At 39.4% G+C, this 21,054-nt stretch overlaps 1 protein-coding gene across 1 annotated transcript; it reads left to right on the top strand.

Annotated features, from left to right (window-relative positions):
- The first annotated feature begins 3,035 nt into the window (after nucleotides 1-3,035).
- Nucleotides 3,036-19,396, top strand: ppm1j (protein phosphatase, Mg2+/Mn2+ dependent, 1J). Its single transcript, XM_071494226.1, has 10 exons — nucleotides 3,036-3,585; nucleotides 9,541-9,655; nucleotides 11,569-11,898; nucleotides 12,888-13,000; nucleotides 13,255-13,339; nucleotides 13,833-13,951; nucleotides 14,393-14,456; nucleotides 14,777-14,884; nucleotides 17,366-17,517; nucleotides 18,687-19,396. The coding sequence occupies exons 1-10, from the start codon at nucleotides 3,323-3,325 to the stop codon at nucleotides 18,832-18,834; spliced, it is 1,497 nt and encodes a 498-aa protein (XP_071350327.1). The 5' UTR covers nucleotides 3,036-3,322; the 3' UTR covers nucleotides 18,835-19,396.
- Nucleotides 19,397-21,054: the final 1,658 nt, after the last annotated feature.

Genomic DNA, 21,054 nt, shown 5'->3' with positions numbered 1-21,054 from the left:
AACTGCATCCGCCCCCTCACCACACACACACACACACACACACACACATTCACATTCACATTCACATTCACATTCACAAAGAGAAATCATGGGAACAAATTCTCTTGTCATTTCACTGCTTCTCTTGGATTCAGAGCAGTCTGCCTCAGCAGCCTCTGACAGAGAAGTAGTGGGTCATTCATCAGGAGAGAGATTAAATCTTCATCCATTGCTACTGGATGCTGAGAGTACTTCATCTTTGGGAGAGGAAATAAAAGTTTTTAAAAAATCCATCCTTTGAGGCAAAGGAAATAATTTCATTTCCTTTTATCACTTCCCAGCATGTGAGACAGTTACCAATAAAACAGCTGGTATTACAAAAAAAGGTCTCAAATAGGGGATAAAGAGAAAATGTGTTAACATACAGGTATCTGTGTGCTTCCTGCTGAGCTGTACAATGAGATGGTCCACTCGTAACATGCAAGACACATGCAAACTCTTTTTTTTTTTAAAGAGATCAATAAACACAGTTGTTTATATGAACCTCTCCTGTAACATCCTAGCATCAGTTTTCAAATGGCATCTGATGGGAATTTGGCTCCATCTACTGGAGAATATAAACAGGTACAAACCACAAAATAATATTTTTTTTTTTAAAAGCAAAGGTGAAAGATTTCTTGAATAAGTTTATGTCTGTTGGATAATTTAATCAATAACAATGCATCATAATGTAACATCAGTAGAGTGTGTAACAGTGAAAATACTCACACTTCTGAATTCAAAAGTAAAAGTATCTAATCAAAAAGTATTACAAGGCAAATGTACTTAAAGTAAAAGTACTTATAATGCAGGAAAATGGCGACTGAGAGTATTATACTATTTTATATTATATATTTGAATTAATATAATTATAGATCCATTAATATATAAGCAGCATTTACTGGTTGGTTGACAGAGTGGTTTCATCTGTGCCAACACTAGGTATGTAAAATCCTAATCTGTAATGTAATAAGTAGATGCTGCTATCAAAAGTACAATATTTCACTGTGAAATGTATTGGAGTAGAATTATGAAGTACAATAAAATGTAAATACTCAAGTATCTCCTATTTGCACCGAAGTACAGTACTTAGTAAATGTTCTTAGTTACTTTTCACTACTGTAGCTATCAAACAAACTTGTTGTTGAGTAAAAAGCTGAATATTTGCCTCTGAATATAAAATAAAATACATCAAGAATGTACTTGTGTACAGAATGCCTACCCAAGTAAAGATGATGTTGCACCACTGAATTAAATAAACAAATACACAGTGAGCAACAACACAACTACCACACAGGTCTATAGTGTGGTCTGGCTTTCACTTTTACTTCTTCCAAACATACAACTAAATGAATTAAAAAAAAAAAAAGTCAGAAGTAACAAACCAACACACAGTTGACATCTTTAGTTTTAACTGATGGGAAAAGCAGGAACTGAGAACGAGCCAATGGATTCCTCGTTTACCCAGTGACAGTGATTTGTAAGAACAATCATTTTAATCACAAATCAGCCTCAGTCCTTGAGCACTATCATTTGACAGATGGACTTTGACCTCAGATTAAAAAAAGATTATGTAACACAGGGTGCTCTTCGTGTGTCATCTTTAAAAACTGGGCCAAAAGAAGGATTCTTGACTAAATGCCAAACTCCAGCTGGTGATTAACTATGAAGAGTCACAGCATTTTGGTGACGAGAATATAGTGAAATATTCTTTCTTGGTATTTCCTATTGAAACCGCAAATCACTATGGCAGGATGAGTAAAGTTATACAGTAAATGTGTGAATAACATCAAATATTGTGAAATCATGTGTCATGTGCTCCCATTGTCAGATATAAATCTGATGTGTTACTATAGTTTTCTTAGGTCTTCAGGAGATCTTTCATTACCAGTCTATAAAGGCCACCTTTAAAAAAGTTTATAATATGTAATTAAGAGTTGTATTAATTGTTCATGAATTATTTACTAATGCTTCACAGATCAGATGTAACCTGAACTCCTTTTTTGTTGCCAGGTTGTGAAAAAATTCCCAGACAAGTGTTTACTCAGTTACAGAATCCAGTGGGCCTTTTGACCTTTGACCTTGTAGAGAAGTGTTTTCAGAGCATCTGTCTCTTAAAATGAATGATTAAAGACTTGATCGATTGCTGTAAAAAAAAAAAAAAAAAAAAAAAAAAAAAAGGCTTTTAACTCAATTACATGACCATTTAATCACCAATCACTGATTAACTTTGGCTTTCAGTTAGTAATGTTAGGGATGGAGCTGATCTATCCCATATAGCTACATCTATGCCAATTTGAACAAGCACTGCATCATACTGATGACATCATTTTGGGTCTCGACTATGGCTGTTAAATAAATGTTGTGAAGTAAAATGTTAAAGGAAGTGACAACGCTTGTCACAGTGTGACACCTCACACTGAAATTTCGTGGAATCAACAAATGCTTTATCACAATCTCTATGTAGATATACCAAATATATCACGGCAGTTCCACTTAAAATGTCTTAAAAAATTGTACACCACTATAGTGTTTGAGAAAAATATAAATGCACTGTTACTGTTACTATACATGACTTAATAACATTTATAACCATAGACGTGATTGTTTATTAGAAGATGGAGACATTTATTACCCTTCAGTATTAAATTGACAATTTAAAAAGATTTAGAAAAAGTTGTTGTAATGAATGCCTTACAACTGATCAATAAGGCATTTGTAAATGATTTATTAACCTAAAGTGAGCAGCAACTAAATGTGTGGAAGGCTTTGGGATTGAGTGTGTTATAGTGATTATTAAATGTCCCTTATTGTAGCCCACCCTGTGGCTGACTATGTGAATGGTCATAAATCCACACATCATGGTGTCCTCCCAAATGTATTGGCAGACTAGCACAAACAGGTCTGTCAATCCTTGTGACTAAAGCAGCCGGTCTATATACATATGTCTTTATATATGTGCGCAGTGTTTGGCGCTGGCAGCACATCTCTGAGAAGCCCTGCCTTCTCGGAGCTACAGCCTCCTGCTGGATTACAGCCTACACGCAGCCAGAGAGGGTTTTTATTCCGTTTGCATGAGGAAAACATCGCGTCTGAAAGCTGTCACATGGGGCCAGCAAGGAGAAAAAAAAAAAAACGCTTCCTGAAATGATCCTCGTCACTGGCTGAGTGTTGTTGTGGTTTTCTCTCTCTCTCTCTCCCTCTCCCCCCCTCTCTCTCTCTCTCTCTCTCTCTCTCTCTAATGTAATCTCGCATCGCGTTTAATTTCCCGTCCGGATCTGTCTTTGGCCGAGTGTCGTTGTCGATGATGATCAGCAAAGTTAAAAACGCCATGACCACTCTGGTGGGAGGGATGATGCCGCACGGACACCACCACCACCACAACCATCACCCAGGTGGGGGCCAGACCTGCGGACCGGACAGCCTGCCGCCGCGCTTCCCTTACGGTCGGCCGGATTTCTTGGACCTCACCCCGGAGCTCCTGCAGTACTCCACCGACCACGCATCACGGCCGGTCCTCACGTTAAAGAGAGGCAGCAGGCTTCCCTGGGGGACGGGATACGCAGAGTGAGTGGGTCAAAGCGCTCCCCGGCGAAAATCATTCACGTTTGCTTGATATCACGGTTTTGTCATTGTCCTGATGAGTGTCAGGTCTGTGCTGCTGCAGCCTCAGCAGCTCCGTGTGCGCTGCAGCAGCCAGATGATGGCCGAAATGGCTTTTTTGCTATTGTAGTTTCTGCCACAGTCCTGTAAATGATGTGCATTTGAGCAGCGGCGTTAATTAGACAAAACGCTCCCCGTCATGACACTGTGATATTTGTGTTCAGAGATCTTTGAAGACAGACTCCCCCTCAATTCAGTTCAAAGGCTGATACAGGAGATGAAAGGCCATACAAAAATGAAAGCAGGAAATGTCTACCTCCTCCTGACACTAACAAGCCTTTCTGTTATCTTACATCCATTTTGGTAAAGAATCTCAATGCTGCCTCAATTCCTTTATCTCTGTGCTCAGCTGGTTGTTTGTCTTTTCCCGGCACTCTCTTTGATCTTTAGGGGATTTCGTCTTTGTCTTTCATAAACCTGCTTTTGTGGCCACGCAAAGCACTGGCCAATCCACTTTTTGTGAGCAGTAGTGCAGAACCCCACTCCTTCTGTCCTTGGTTTTGCTGCAACTGCTTTCACACTCCACTTGTGGCACCTGCAGTACTCTCACAGGTAGAAACAATGCAGCATCAATTCATTCACACTGCTGGCCAGAATGTGCTGCTCAGGCGATTCCCGCTGAGGAAAAACATTTTCAGACATTCCACTCTCCCACAGGGGGGAGTCGGGAAGGACTGAAGGGCTTCGTTCATACAGTATTATGTGGGCTATACCACCCCTGCCTGCCTGTATGCAGACAGAAGAACAGGCTGACTCATGCAGAGAGTCTCAAAAGGGACAGGGACGAGATTTGTGACGACAACTGTCTCAGAAGACTGAATGAGAAAGGTCACATGAGGATGCTGTGATGCTTTGGTTATTGTGTGGGAATGTGCACCGTCATCAGTGCTGTTATCTGGATTCTGCAGCAAATCACTTTGATGTCAGTCACTGAAACTATAATCGCAGCATTAGCAGCGCTGTTTACACCACCACGTAATCTGGTCATGCATCAGCTGTTAGCGCTCATTCAAAAATCCAAATAGTCCACACCCATCTGTGTTCAGTTATCACATTTAATATTAGCGCCCTGAGAATACAAAACACCCAAATAAATGTGACTGAAAACAGCAGTTTTATACAGTGCACTGAAAACTCTGCCCGCACTCGGAATTGCAGCCCTGAAGTTGAAGGTTGTACACGTGGGTGAATGTACGGCAGTGTCTGTTTGGGAGTGATTCGTTTTTTATTGACTCAGCTGATAAGGCTCTGATGCAGCCTTTTAAGGCTGTTAAAAGCTGTTGAATGATCTGTGATGTGTGTAGGCTGTTCAAAACATGGATAATCCATAATTTAAAATCAGTCTAGTTGAAATTATAATCTCCACAAAGCAAAGTTGATCTATTGGAGCATCCATTGGCTCCATCTGGCTAATGTCTGGTACAGAGGGTGAATGGCTTCACGACTGTTTAGATATCGCTTAATTCGTGTCTGTCTGTTGTTCTTGTGAGAATGAGGAATCATGGTCATTGTTGTTGGGTTGTCTCGGCCCGGCATCACCTACAGGCATGCTTACGTGAGGTCTGATTTCAAACGTGGGTTTGATTTGTGAGCCTGAAATCGGTCTGTGGCTTTGGCACCACACAGGTTCAGGATGCTGAAGATAATGAGCCTCATTGATGCTGATGTACAACTTTGTGTCACCATAAACACCCTCAGTGCGCTTGCAGTAAGCCACTCAGAGTGCTTTTGTCAAATGGCTATTTAATACCTTCTGATACGGAGGCACACTTCCAGGCCCGTGCACCAAACATGAGGTAGAGTGTGAGGAAGCAAAGACTAAGAAATTAATATTCCTATCTGAATCTGAATAACTACTGCTGTATATATGCAGTCTATGGCATCATGTATTATACATTGTTGTATGATGTAATAACTTCATGTGATGTTATTAATAATACAGGACTAAACAGATGTCAGGAGAGCACAACAAAAGAGGAGCGTTCAAAGCCCTCCATGAAGAGAATGAACAGGTCGAGAGACCTTTGAAAAATAGGGAGACATGATTGTGTTGTTTAGGTTTTATCAAATGTTAACATCATATAAAATCTCATGAGACTTCCTCATTCGCTTTACAACGAATGTTCAGTATGAATGTTCAGGTGAGACACTTACTGAAAAAGATGGAAGTGATGTAAGTAGGAAAGGCAGATGATCAAAAACATTTTGAGATGTAGACGTGAGATAGCTACAGTTCAACATCCCAGAAATGACCCTGATATGTTCCCCATTCGGTGTTTAATTACCATGCATTTGACTGCAGTGAAGGTAATTATCTAAGTGGATTTTATTCACATCACCCCGTCCTTTAAACTCTCAAAGGTCACATGCTGTAATTGACACTGTTCTGTGTCCAGATCCTAAACTGACACAGTTTACAAGTTGCAGCATGTTTTAATCACACTACCTGAGTTATGCCCCAAACAACACTTAAGTCATCACTGTACCTGCTATTGTCCTACTACTGATTTGTTTTCGACCTATCAGTTCTCATTGCACCATGTACCTTACACCACGATAAGTGACTTCCTCTCCCTGAAAAGGAATTCAGAATACGACTAGACCAATTCCTCATACTAGAAATGAAGGCTTTACTTTTAGAATAGACTTTGTTTACAGGGGCCTACAGTGTTTGTTTCTGCCAACTTCCAACCTGAGGTAGTTTCACACAGCAGCAACCAGGGGTTTATCTTTGTCATGTTTAATTTGTAAGACTCCCCTCAAACAGTCCACTGTTACACTCTGAAATGTGTTTATATTATGAGCAGAGGAATAAGATACACACCCAGAACAGGCCAGACTGCTGAAACAGGTTCATGGTTTTCATTTGGAACTCTGTATTGACCAGCAGGTATGACAAAAGCAACATGAACAAGGATCATGAAGTAGATCCATGCCTCAGAAAATTCAAATATGGATTCAAAAGTTATCAACAACTCAACATCTGAAAGGATTGTTTTAGAGGGGTTTCCTCTCAGTGGATGCACCACTGATCAGCCACTGGCTGAACCACAGAACTGCTTTCACTTCACTAAAACAGCCATTCCTCAGTAGCAGGATATGATGAGACATGTAGTGCATTGAAACGTAAACTCCAAGTTTGTGTAGACAATGCACCTTTTTCCCTGAGAGAATGACGTTTAATAACACCAGACTTGCACGGACAGACATTTTCATGAGATGTATGACGTTAAAAGGTCCTGCAGCCGCAATGAGAAAATTCACTGGAACTCTCAACTTCTCCTTTTGAACTTTCCTTGCATAATCTACAGTGGCAGGGTTGAAACAGAGAAACAATGTCTCACAAAACATGACCGATGTAGTTTTCAGTCACAAGTTGTGCAAACATATGACTGAAACGCAGATATGTGAGGGAGTCAAGTCACATTATAGGTAGGCTCGAGCTCCTGGTTTAGAATCACATCCTCCCACGCAGCCGACATTAAGTTCCATTATAGCTCATTGAGCACATGTGACTGCTTTCAAAACACAGAATAAGAGCTGCCTCTTTAGTGTGGTGAAAGTTTAATACAGTGCAAAAATGCAGAAAGAGGACTTAGTTTCATATTCAAACTAGTCTCTCCTCAAAACAAGTGTAAAAATGTTTTTCAGTTTTTTGTTTGTTTCAGTTTAAGTCATCAGGAATTCCTCATTTTTAAAGTATATTAACAAGGCTGAACAAGCTAGGGATTCCCACTAGTATAACTCTTTATTACTTTTATGAAACATGTTTATCTGAAAAAAAGCAATGTGAAATCATCTTAACAAGAGTAACATTATGAGATAATACTTTGAATTAGATATTTTATTTGCTGTGTTGCTAGCCTAACATGCTGCAGGCCTCCAGTGGCTTACAGAACAGATGCACCCAATAGCAGAAAATAAAAATCATATTCAGTGCTCTGTATTTGTTGCCAGCTTTTATATAAACCTCATAGCTTCAATGCAATTCTCTGCCAGCAGCCAGCCGTTCACAGATAGCACATGAACTCAACAAAAGGGCCAAAGACTTGGTTAAGTAAAAGTGAAGCTACAGTAAACCAAGCAATATGCAGAAGTCAGCCAAAAAGAGGGCTGGCAGAACACTGTGGCTTTACTGTGATTATACTCCAATATAGATGGAGAGTTGCTTCTCTGCATCCAGATATCTGAAAATGTCCTGGCTTTGGCAGAAAGTAGACAACAATCAGGCGACTTTAAATTCTTCCCTGTCATTAGTCATAATGCAGGGAGCGCAGTGCAGGACACTGTGGTGCCTGCCCACTGCTTTCAACTGATTAGAAAGTGAAAGGGCTTTTTATAATCCAGATTTGGGCAGCAGTTGCATTTTGTGCCTCATAATCGGCGCTCTGTGATATCAGTTATCAAAGTAACCATTTTCTTTAGTGATTATAATCAGCTGAACTATTTGGAGAGTGAGAGGTCAAAGGTCTTATTTTTGATGAGATTTTTACCCTGGTTTTTTCTCATCTCTTTTGTTTGACTGTACAGTTTGCTCTCTATGTCTTGCACTGCCAGGCTCCCTTTCTGTTTTGGTCTCTTATTCTTTTTCCCTTCCTCTCGTGATCCGAGCAGCAGCTGATAAATTACTAATCCCTTCTCTGCAGAAGTTTCAGCGGGAATCTTAATGACAATAGTTGACTGGAACTTACTGGAATTGTGCAATAGGTATTATGCCGTATTACCCAACTAATGTGGCATTTATCTATAATTAAAACTGAAAATGTTATGTAATATTCCAGCATGAGGTCCAAACTGCAGCTTGTCCAAGCCTGTCTCATGTGGCATCTTAAAGGACCATACCAGTGTATGTTTGTATGCTGTAACCCACTTAGTACAAATTGCATATTCTTTGCAGCACTGCTAACCATTTTTTGGAAAACATTCTGTGCTTATATAATTTGTATGTATGTTATTTTCCTAATGTTTCAGGCAGCACCAAACAGCACAGAGAGTTAGCGCCTAGCGCAGCATTTTGCTGCTAAAGAGCCAGATATTGCCCTCATGGGATGGGTGGGTGGAGAGCAAAACAAAGCTGAAGTTAGAGTGAATATTGCACTTAAAATCTCCGCTTGGCCAGAGGCACAACTCCAAATGAATGCTAATGGTGCGTTGCCTCTGATGGATGTGTTAATAAGTAGCTGTTTGCAGGTGACAATTCATCATTGTTGTGTTGTTTTTTCCAGTGCTCCTAAGTGGCCAAATAATCAATTAATAGAGGTTTAATATGCAGAATGATCTAAAAAAGTCTGCACCATATAGTGATGTAATCCGTCACTTTAATCCATGAAGGGTTACGCTACAACTCCACGCAGTTTCAAGAATCTGATAATTGATTGTCAGAGGGAATATGAAATGAAAACCAATGGCTGCCTTGAATTATAGGAAAAACCAGAATGTGCAAAAACTAAATAGTGGACTCTACCTACAGATTTCTGGGTGTAACTGGATGATTTTTAAATTTTTTTTTTTTTTTTTACTGTTTTAATATTATTATTTTATATCACCACTCCTTGTATCACTGTTCCTCATCGGCACCCCCAGTGAACCCTGCTGCAGCATACACAAGATAGATGATGCTGCTCGAGTATGAAACAGTGCATTACTCTAAAGCCATTATCCTCCACAAGAATCAGCTCATAACAAAAACACTTAATTCTGCCTGCAAGTTCCCTCTGGGACATGACTGCATCCTGCCCCACTTTCCTCTCCATCTTTATGGCTGCTGTTTTGTTTTCGTGTGGTTAGAGGAATGAGAGCATATACTATAAATCACCTGACTCCAGGCTCACCTTTCCTACTCGCCTCTTTCTCCAACAGGGTGATCAATGCAGGGAAGAGCATGCTGAACGAGGACCAGGCCTCTTGTGAGAAACTGTTTGTGAAGAAGCCGAGCGGCAAACAGCGAAACTCCACTCTGCTGGAGGACAACGGGGTGAGTGAAGGGCAGACTCGAACATCAACACGCGACTCCGGACTGAGGGCTGAAATGTCAGGTTGATGGCTGATAGCTCCAGTAAATAATCAGTGATAACATTTTTGAATCTAACATCAATCTGAGGTTAACATCCCTGAAGGGTAAAATTCTTGTGCAGCTGAAACACACTGTAGTCTAAGCAGCTGTGCAGTGAAACCTCCTCACACTATCTATGAATGCATTGTAGTTATCTGATACCCAACAGTTGTGTTATCATATCCTATTTGGTATTGATGGATTTACCTTGTTACTTCTAATTCCCCTCCAATCCCTGTGGGACTAGGACTAATTTTTCACTGTCTACACCATCATTTAGAAGTCTCTGGTATATACCCCCCAGCTTGTCATCACAAAGCCAAGCATCAAAAACAAAGCTCCAAGTAAGCTCCTCAGTTTTGTAGAGATCTCAGCTCCCAAAAGGACACAAAAAGACCAAATATTACAACTTCAATTTAGAATTTTGCCTCCAGCTTGTGTCCTGTATGCAGCTGAAATTTTGAGATCACTTAATACTGCCAAGTTTTGTCACAATGATTACATTTTTAAAGCTGCTACAATCAGTGGATCACATGGCTGCCTGCCTGTGAAAGGGGTCACTCATAGTGACATTACAGCCACAGAAGGCAGCTGCTTTCAGTGAAAAAGCTGTAAAAACCCACTGTGCTCTGGACCAAATATCAGAGAGATAAAGTGACTACCTGAATGAACACAGTGGAGCATTGAGCAGCTGAAGAGCCTGATAATTTTCTTAGGAGATGGATGAGACCAAAAGCAGAGCTAAAAGAGGGTGATTATGGGACTTAAATTCATCAGGTGGTCAGTAACATTACTTCAAATTAGTGCTAACATTGCCTCATATCTGTCGGATGGGTAAATAGACAATTGCTTGTCATATCAATTTAAAAGGTGGTAACATGTCAGTGTGTCTGTTACCTCTTATTCCAGGTTTAAAGATCACAGATCTGGTTGAGCATTAGGTTTTTCCCTTCTCTTTATCAAAGTGCAGTAACTTTGTTATGTGATTCATTTTCTTATATAGAACACACACATACACACACACGCACACACACACAGAGGGAGAGAGAGAGAGAGAGGGAGAGAGAGAGAGAGAGAGTTTTATAAAAAACTGAGTGGTTCGATAAAGCTCAGGCCAAATTGTATTTCTACAATCTTTCTGAATACATTTACTCTTCAGGTCAATACTTCTGTTTTAGCTCCACCTGCACACACTCTCTCCCCCACACATATCTGTCTTCCATTTGGTGTAAATGAATTACATCATCCCTTGTTGCACCCCTCCCCCACTTAAGTCTAGCATCAGAAGGGTAAGCAGATGTCTTGTGCCTGTTCATCTGTTAGTTCGTCAGTCAGGCCAACTCAGCTTGTAAACATGCCTGCAAGCACAAAGGTGGCAACACCTCTCTCCCTCTCCCACTGCATCGTAGTCGAGCTGCAACAGCCCGTGGATGAGGACACCAGCAGTGTTTTCATCTCTTGTGTGGCTCCTACTGAAACACTGCTGTTCTATATTGTTTTGAATTGTTTTGTACCATATAGATCATGAAAAGCAAAAGTTCACGATAAATTTTTTTTATCTTGGCAGCTTACCCCATAATGTTATAATCTGCTGCTGTGATTCAGTAAGACCTGAAATGGAAGAAACATATTGCTTAGCATTAAAATGTTACCAGCTGCAGACCCAGAGCCTGTAAACCCTCGCAAATCTGTGCCTTCTGCTCAGAGTTGTAATCTCATGGGAGATTTTTAAACCACACCCTTAACCATAGGCATTACTATTATTCAGTTACTTCATATTTTACTACAGATGCTTCCTTTATTTAATACATTTTTATGTCCATGTAACTTTGGAGGATGGCACAGGAATTCCTCTCCACTTCTGGGGGGTGTTTGATGGACATGCAGGCTCTGGAGCTGCCATCATGTCCTCCAAACTTCTTCACCGCCTCATCAGAGACCGTCTTGGAGAAATCTGCCACCTGCTAGAGAATCCCACGAGTGCACCTCCTATCTGCTTGGCCAAGAACGGCAGCCCGTACCAGGCCGAGACGAAGAAAGGAGCTGCACAAGAAACAGAGGATCCAGATGCTGTCAATGACTCCGCAGTGCGCTTTCACATGGAGAAGGTTGTCAGTTTGGAGAGTCTGGTGATGGGAGTCATAGAGACCGCCTTCAAACAGATGGTGAGCAGATGATAATTAACAAAGCGTGTTTAAAAACAAGGAAACAGTACTTTGCATATTTCAAGCATTTTTGCTCATTTGTGTCTTCGAACAGCAGAATTACTGAGGATTTTAACCTCCCAGAAAAACTTTAGGCTTAAGAACTAGCTGTGAGAGACCTTAAACCCTGCTCTCACTGTCATAGCCGGTCTTTTATAAGATGTACCAAAGTTCATCAAATGCTGACAGGAGAATGATTGCTTTGTGGCCATGCTAATGGTTTGGACAATGTCAGTTTGTCAGTCAGTTGGTCGATTGGTAGATTGGTTCATTGGCTTTAGTCCAGATTTAAATATCTTAATAACTATTGGATGAATTGCCATAAAACTTAGTACAGACAGTCATGGTGTCCAGAGGATGACTCCTACTGATCTTAGCAATCCCCTGACTTTGTCTTTCTTGCCACCAGATGGTCAAGAATTTTAATTATCTAGAGATATACATCCATATATATGGGGCAGACTGACACATAAGGCACCAGAGCTGCTGGTGTGGTTGGAGACTCAACATTTTCCTCAGTTTGTGAGGAATTAATGTTTGGATCTTGCTGTATAAAATTCAGATATATCTATGGTGTTGAGATCTATGTCTCTGTACAGTTTGGTGCAGATCCAGATAATAATCTGGATGTGACAGAAGTGTGTAGGATTGGTTGGCCTTGGCAGAGGTATGCGCTCCACTGGGTGCCATTCTAGTTATTTCTGGGGGTGGATACGTATCCAAACCTGGGGATTAAACTATAGCGAACCGGCCAAATCTGCTTGGTCTCAGGTGAAATGGATGTCTCTTGCAACCTCACTTCCTAGTGTGGATGATACTGATAATAACCCACAGTCTATGTAATGTGCTTTTCAAAACCTCCTTGTTCCTCTCTGCCGTTTCGTTTTGAATATGAATATGTATTGAGAAGATAATCAGCTTTTACTTTGATTTTGCTCGCTTTACTTCAGGATGACCTAATTGAAAAGGAAAAAGCGTCCTATGCCATCTCTGGTGGGTGTTGTGCCTTAGCTGCCATTCATTTAATGGGGAAGCTCTACGTAGCCAATGCTGGAGATAGCAGGTGAGTGAAACAGAAAAATGGTATGTAATAGTGTTTAATATCCTCTTTAGCTCCTCACTGTACAATATGGAGCCTTATCTCTAATCTTTTGCCACTAAGTAGCTCCTTGTGCCCCCTGGGGTTCATTATGCACATTGCAGCATCATGTAACTCCTCCACCAACACTTACTCACCAACCTACTCATCAGAGCTGTTTGTGTAAAACTTAAATAAAGGTGAATGTGGTTCTGTCCCCTCCCTTTTTCTCTCTGCAGGGCCATAATCATACGAAATAATGAAGTTATTCCCATGACTAATGAATTCACACCTGAGTCAGAGAGGCAGCGGCTACAGTATCTGGTATTCTTTATCTTTTATGTTACAAATGTCAAAGAAAATTTTGTTTCTACCAACGGACACATAGATTAATAGCACAGTTGTCTGTCCAAGGAGATTTGTTTAATCTTGTGAGTGCATATCAAGCTGTAAAAAGAAAGAGCGGAAATATAAACTGTGAGGTTTTACTGACAGTAAAGTTGAGTTGAGGAACCTGTAGAAGAAGGAGGAAATCCTGCACAACACTAAAATAAATTGACGTTCATCGATTTTTAGTGGCAGGTTGTAGTTCTGACTCACAGAGTGGGTGGATGATGTTTGCTGCTAAAACAGGGAGCTTTTTTGGGCCTTTCAGTATACAGCACACAGCACTGCAGGCTTTCTATAACACATGCACTCTTAGAGCTTTTCTTGTTGTAGGAAAAACTACTGAGTCGTGACAGATATTTAGGCTTAACTAAAGCTTTTTAGTCTGTAGTATAATGTGGCCTGCTCCATTTGTGTGTGTCCACCCCAGGGCTTCCTGAGGCCAGAGCTTCTGGGTAATGAGTTCACTCACATTGAGTTCCCTCGTAGGATCCAGCACAGTGAGCTGGGCAAAAAGATGCTCTACAGAGACCACACCATGACCGGCTGGTAAACCTGGAGATCCTTTTTAATCACATTTTTGACATTTAAAAACATTTCATGGACACTTTACTCTGGACTGAGAATTTAGAACAGCTTGGTTGTGCAGTGTTTAGTAGGAATTCATCAAAATATTCAAACTGTTCAGTTCAAAATTTACTCAGTTCAAATATACATTTAGATAACAAAAAAATTATACATTTTCTGAGAATTTAACACTGACTATTTAGATTACTTGTTTTTGTTCTGACCAACTGTTCATACCCCAAAGTGTTCAGTCTATAATGATGTAAAAATCAGCAAATATTCATATTTGAGGAGCTGGAACCAGTCAGCTTTTTTGCATTTTTGTTTAAAAAAAATGATTCTTGATTAATTTCCTATTGATTGATGAAAGCTTTATTCCAGTCATGTATCAGTGACATAAATCTGCTTGTTGCTTTGTTGTAGGGCTTATAAGACAATCGTTGAAGATGATCTGAAATTCCCGCTGATATACGGAGAGGGCAAAAAGGTAAGAAACAGAGATGCAGATTATTTTAATTTAAAGTTATAATTTCAAAGAATTTTTAACATCTTCAACTTGTTTGCTAAAGTCTGCATTGCCTGTCTGGGTAGAAAGGAGACGCGTTCAATACTTTCATTATTGTCTGAGAGAACATGGTCTTAACTTATTAATCCCTGACAAATGGATTTTCCTAGAACTGAAGCATATCCCGGAACAATAACCTACATTATTGTGTGTGTGTGTGTGTGTGTGTGTGTGTGTGTGTGTGTGTGTGTGTCTGTCTGTGTGTGGTGTCGATCCGTGTACCTTTGTGTTTTTATCCACAGGCTCGTGTCATGGCGACAATCGGAGTGACCCGTGGGCTGGGAGATCATGACCTGAAGGTGTACAACTCCAACATTTACATCAAGCCCTTCCTCTCATGCGTTCCTGAGGTGAGTCTGAGGAGCAGCTCTGGTTGTCAGCGCTGCTTGAGGAGTCACATCAGCTTTGTCGCTTTTGCCGCCTCAGAGCCAATGGGATACATTTAAAAAGCTGTCAGGCTTAACTTTCTTGCCTGTTGCTCAAAATGAAAGTTTTGCATTGCTCTTTTCTGTGCTTTTTTACAAGCTCAAATTTGGCACAAGGAAACAGATTTATCCACTCTAGTTCTGCTTTTCTTCACACGTCACTTGTTTCACTTTTTATTTTTAACAATTCAAATGTATTTCACAGAAGAGGGACGGAACAGACAGCTTTGTGTCCTTGTTGTCTTCAGTGAAGGTGTCAGTTTCTTAAATTTTTCATATGTCTATCCATTGTTTAAGTCTGGGAGGATTTGTTGGATGCCCCTTTTTAGTTATTGTGTTTTTGCAGGCATATGTCTGTCTGTCCTGAGGAATCTCATAACCAAAAATATCTACAATTACACTATATTCTCCAAATATATATCAATCTGTTCACACAACCAGAAGATGTGGAAATGATTAGCATTCATGTCACACAATCTCATAACACTGCTGCTGAGTGCAAAGTTTATTTTTAACGTGAGGTGTGATGAAGAAACATGGACTTGATGAACTCTTCTAACCAAACTCCTTGATGATATTTCAAGATTTGCAGTGTACAACAAAACTGAGTTAAGTTAAAATTGACCCTGTGTGTCTACTAAAATGTCAGTAATGAAGTATGTTGAAAGTACAACCTCAGGGAAATAAGTCAGTTTACCTGTGACCACTGCAACAAAAATGATCAGACCTGTGATTTCCAAATAATTGCATGAACAAGGTTATAAAATAACCTGTGAACACAACAGCTTTCTCAATTTTGGCTTGTTTGGGTTTAAGAACCAGATTGTGAGATTGTGAGATCACAAAGATGGGAGAGGGTACAACAGCATCAGGAGGCTACTGAAATAAGCCGAAACACAGTTGCAGCAGTGGTGTGGAGCTGAAGGAAGAGCTATACCACCAATAACAGAATGTCCAGTGGCCGTCCTTGAAAAATGACGCCACACACAATTCACTATTTACACAACCTTGCATTGACAAACAGATGGGTAAGAGCTTTTTACTTGGCATAAGTGTTATCTGTGCACATTGGTTGTTTTAGTGACTGATCAGCAAAGGTCATCGCCTGATGTCAACCTCAACAGACTGCATCCAAGAAGAAAAACATTGCTCACAAAACTCTGCCAAAAACATGAAAAGAAGCCTGATGAATATTGGCAGCACCCTCTATTTTTTCAGATGAAACACCAAATAAATTTGCATGGCTCAGATGGGGTTGAGCAAGTTTGTGGACCTGGCCAGGACTACCCGAGTGGGTTCTTAGTGCTGACATGTGGGGGAGATTGTGCTGATATGGGGCTGCATGAGTGCTAAAGGTTTGGGGGAGATGACATTTATAGATAGCACACAAATGCAAGGTGGATCTCAAGAGGTTTCGCAGGAGAGGAATTTCACTGATCCCAAACACACTGAAAAATAACACGAGAGTTTGTAAAGAAGAGAAAAGTGAAAACTATGTCATTGAATGAAGAATGTTTCCTGACTTGAATCCATTAGAAAAGAAGCCGAAAAGAATCATCTGTGAAGAATAACAAAACATCTCCTAACACAATTGTGCAAGATTGGTAACCTCCATGTCCAAGACGATCAATTTTGTATCTTAAATGTGGACCTTAAAATGTAGTAAGATTCTGTTTTTCAAATAAATTCTCATCATTCATCTTGGACTTTGGCTAAAAACAAGTAAAACACTATTAAATGGAAAAGATTTGTAATTATTAACTTTGTAGTGATATTATATTATATTATATATATTATATATCCCATTTTACTCTGACATATGGAGAATTGTCATCTTAATGACTCAGTTGAGTTTAGAGATTATTCTGCAATTTGTCTGTACAACAATCACAATGGAGTCCCCATTGGATAAATTCTTCAGTTTATTAAGGTTCTTAAATTCTCTACCTTTAATTAAATGTGTGGGTGGTTGTTATAGATGTTGTCACACTAACCTTTTTCAAGAAAGGTTAGAAGTGCACACAACCTTTTTCGGTGTCTTGACATTCATCACAGTGCGTCTGATGTTTGTTGAAAATGCCTTCTGCTTCTCTTGTTAGATTTTTGTTTGCATTTTCTGTTTGAGCTCAGCGTTACAGGATTATTGTCGAGTCTTTATTTTTTTGAATTTAGTTTTTCTGGCTGTGTCAAGCTTATATAACAAGTAGTTTAGCTTAATGTACAAAAAATGAGAGTGAACATGAGCAGCTTTACTACAGCAAATGCAGGTCCCTGGCACGGCAGTTTACATCTGCTAATCTCCCACATATATAGAAAATGTTGACTGCCTTTTCTATGCAATGTAGTTTTAAATTTTGTAACGGCATGATGAATTAAAAAACAAAAAAATGTGTTTGTCAATCACAGGTGAAAGTTTATAACCTGGATGAAAACAAACACGGCCCAGACGACGTCCTGGTCATGGGCACAGACGGACTGTGGGACGTAACAACGGACAGGGAAGTGGCAGATGCTGTGTCAGCCTACTTATCCTGCTGTGACCCCTCTGATCCCATGAGGTATGCAGTCTGCCAAATAATCCTTTACATTAGGCTTTAGTTCTCGTTATATACTGTGTCATGTGCTGTGTGAACCTGTTCAGGAAAATTACATGAAAGCTGCAGTTTTGTAAATCCACTGTAACATTAGTGGTGTACTGTTGTACTCAGTTTGTCCATTAGGTAGTGACAAATAATTAGGTCTCCGGCAAAATTCAGCTTCTAGCATGTTTAATCATCTATAAACAGCTACTAATTAATATAAAATCATTTGGTTATAACACATAACAATGTAGTTATAAGCAGATATAAGAAGATTTTTTTCCAACTATAACTTCACCTATGAAGACAAGTGGCCACTTTATTAGGTTCATTACACCTATACAATCTAGTGGAAACCAATACAACTGTCTGCCATAAAGTTTATTTGTATGATGTGCTATATTGTCGTTCATTATTAGTTTATAGACCAGCATCCAGTTATGGATGCTTAACAGTAGGAGTTCAGTTTTTGCCAGATACCTCAATGAACACATCAAAAGACCTTGTCTTTGTCTTATGTCTTATCTCCTTACAACTAGTCTGTTATAAACTATTTATTAAATGTTATATAATGCTTAAGGTACAGTGTTAGCCCCAATTACTTTCCACCCTCAACAATGGTGGAACACTTACCACAGGTACTGTGACTAAGTACAGTTTTGAGGTACTTGAACTTCAGTATTTCCATTTTATGCTGCTTTATACTCCTACATCACTATACTTCAGAGGAAATTATTGCAGCTTTTTGTTCCACTGCTATTATTTTACAGTTTTATTTACTAATTACTTTTCAGCCTGAGATTTTACATGAAAAAAACATACGACGAGCTTATAAAATACAATGATACCTTTTTGACTTGTGACAACAAAGCAGCATCTAATTGGGGCCCGTGTCAAGTTTCAGGTGTTTATGTATTGTCAGCCGTCGCACTAAAGAGATATTCTAATATTGGTACTTTTGCTTAAATAAAGGATCTGAGTGTTTCTTCCACCACTGGAAATCAGTTATTTAATGACCTAACCAGGACGCATTTTTGTGATATACTTACTTGATTAAATATGTATCATTGTTTTGTATGTGTATTTGTCTTCAATTATAGCGTGTGTCAGTGTTATGACAGTAATGACTGTTTTTGTGTGCTGCACAGGTATACACTGGCCGCCCAGGACCTGCTGATGAGGTCTCGAGGAGTGCTGAAAGAGCGTGGTTGGCGGCTACCCAATGAAAAACTGGGCTCAGGCGATGACATAACAGTATTTGTCGTCCCGCTGGCAGGGCATGAGTCAGAGACATGACGGGGTGTTGTAGCGCCCGCTATGACAGAGCTGACTCTTCAGGGTCCATCCCACAGTCCCTCCAAGCTCCCTCAACCCTGGACCGACGGGGCAGTGGGAGATAAACAACACACCTTTGCTGAGCTGACCTGTTTTCTCATCCGACACATTTCATTGTACCGTTGATTGTGTTAACCTACATGTGACGAATAAAACAAAAGTGAGCGGAACCGAACTGAACCTTTGTCATCGGGAAGACTCGGGTCTGAGCGGCACCTTCATCAACCACTAGATCAGGCCCCGCCCCAGCTGCTTCACTTCAGCCTAACCCAGGAGCCCATCTCCTTAGGTCTCAGTCATGTAACAAAAGATTTTCAGTGACATTATAAGAGAAGTCACAATCTGTGTCTCAGACCTGCTGTTTGTGACCGTTGCCAGTGAGAATTAAAACCCTTGTAGTATTTTTGTTCCCTGTTTATGTTCAAGGCTGGACCGCGACTCAAACCTTTGAACAGATTGTTCATTTTCATGTCATGATCTAAATATGAGTCTCTTTTGTAAAAAAAAAAAAAAAAAACAACAATCATAACTTGCAAAAGGGATTTCAGTAGAGAATGTGAGGAAACCAAAGAGATGCAGCTGTGGCATGAGGATGGAAATCTGCTTAAAAAAAAATTAAAAACATAAAAGATAAACAATAAAACAAAAAAAAAAAAACTGATTCATGTATGTACGTTAAAGAAGCATGGAGGACATAAAAACAGAGGAATGGACCCTTACAGCACTGGACCCAAACAGAATCAGTTGAGTCCGTGTTTCCTCTGTTTGAGTGATGATGAATGAAAGGCAACACCCGAGGCACTTGAAGAATGTTGCACATGCTCTTGGGTAGCTTGTTGATTTGTGATATCTTTTTATTGAATGTGCTCACAGATGATTTGTTTTATTTTTTGTCATCACAGTGAGGAGAACAGAGGGTTATACTTATACCCCTAAAAAAAGAAAATAGGAAGCAACATTTGGATGAATTCTTTCATTTTGCTACATTTTCTTTGTTTAACCCTCAAAGGAAAAAATAAATTGTTCTCCATAAATGTGTTGGTATAGTAAGATGTGATAAACTTCACACATATGCCTTATTAAGAGCCGAGAGGGACTCCAGAGGTTTTTTTTCAAATGCACTAAATTTGATCCTTATACAAGTGGCAAAGAACATTGTATGCCCTTAAATGTACCATATACCTCTTTTGTATCATTTTTGTTATGTCATGTTGTTATTTAGATTATCCATATATTTTTAAATATAACTTTGGTTGTAAGCAGTATCAGAAGTTTTATTTTTATGTTTCTATCCATACCTTTTTGTTTAGAAAGATGGTGTTCCCTAGACTTTGAGCTACCAAAATGTGAGGTAGAGGGATAATATGTACCAGTTTAGAAATAAATCAGATTTTTCCCATTTGCTTTGAATGTGTTTATTTACACTCTTGTGTCACTGACTGATATTGGCTTTATTTTGTCACTGTTTAATACTAAATGTCTAAATCATGAAAATCATGAAGTCTCTGACTGATGAAAAAATCTTTAGTATATTTTTTGAGCTGTTAAGGAACCCATGGTCTCTTGGACCTCAAACAGATACATTAGGGTTAAAGGAATTTACAAGCACTTACATTCATCATGTAAACATCTTGAATAATCCTGACATCAGTGGAAGAAGTACTGAGATACTTTAATTAAAGTGACATCATTAAGTAAAATGTGCTACTACAAATTAAAGTCTTCCATTCAAAATTGCACTAATGTAAAAGTAATTGAATATTACTTTCATTATATCATTGTGTATTACAGCAGTTGAATTATTATTATAGAAGCATAAACATGTAAGCAGTAATTGAATGTAGTACTGTACTGTTCACCCAAACACGCATTCAGTTTTGCCTGGTTCGTTATTCAAATATTCTACTACATTTTCTTTATGGTTTCACTGACAATTACAGTTTGACACAGCAAAGACTGACAAGATAACATAAGATCATCAATGCAGAATTACTATTCATATGCAGCTATGTGTGGCAGTTATCTTTGATAAAATAAATCAATTTATTAAAAAAAATATAGATGCCTGTGACACAGGAAGCACCATTATCACCCACAATAACTGAAAAACACCTGTATCAGAGGATGTGACCTTTAGTTTATGGTGATGCATTATATTTTACAAGATGCTCATAGAGCTTT

This window comes from Trachinotus anak, unplaced genomic scaffold (assembly GCF_046630095.1).
Source record: "Trachinotus anak isolate AG129_WGS33_773 ecotype Australia unplaced genomic scaffold, CSIRO_AGI_Tana_v1 ptg000013l, whole genome shotgun sequence".
Taxonomy (NCBI): domain Eukaryota; kingdom Metazoa; phylum Chordata; class Actinopteri; order Carangiformes; family Carangidae; genus Trachinotus; species Trachinotus anak.
This window is presented reverse-complemented; position numbering and strand designations above follow the sequence as displayed.

What these genes read in the sequence shown, in the direction of transcription:
- ppm1j (XM_071494226.1), top strand. Translation starts at nt 3,323, where the DNA reads ATGATGATCAGCAAAGTTAAAAACGCCATGACCACTCTGGTGGGAGGG. An exon ending in GACCACACCATGACCGGCTG is followed by an intron (nt 13,952 to 14,392) that starts GTAAACCTGGAG and finishes GCTTTGTTGTAG; the next exon opens with GGCTTATAAGACAATCGTTG. An exon ending in TCCTCTCATGCGTTCCTGAG is followed by an intron (nt 14,885 to 17,365) that starts GTGAGTCTGAGG and finishes TGTCAATCACAG; the next exon opens with GTGAAAGTTTATAACCTGGA.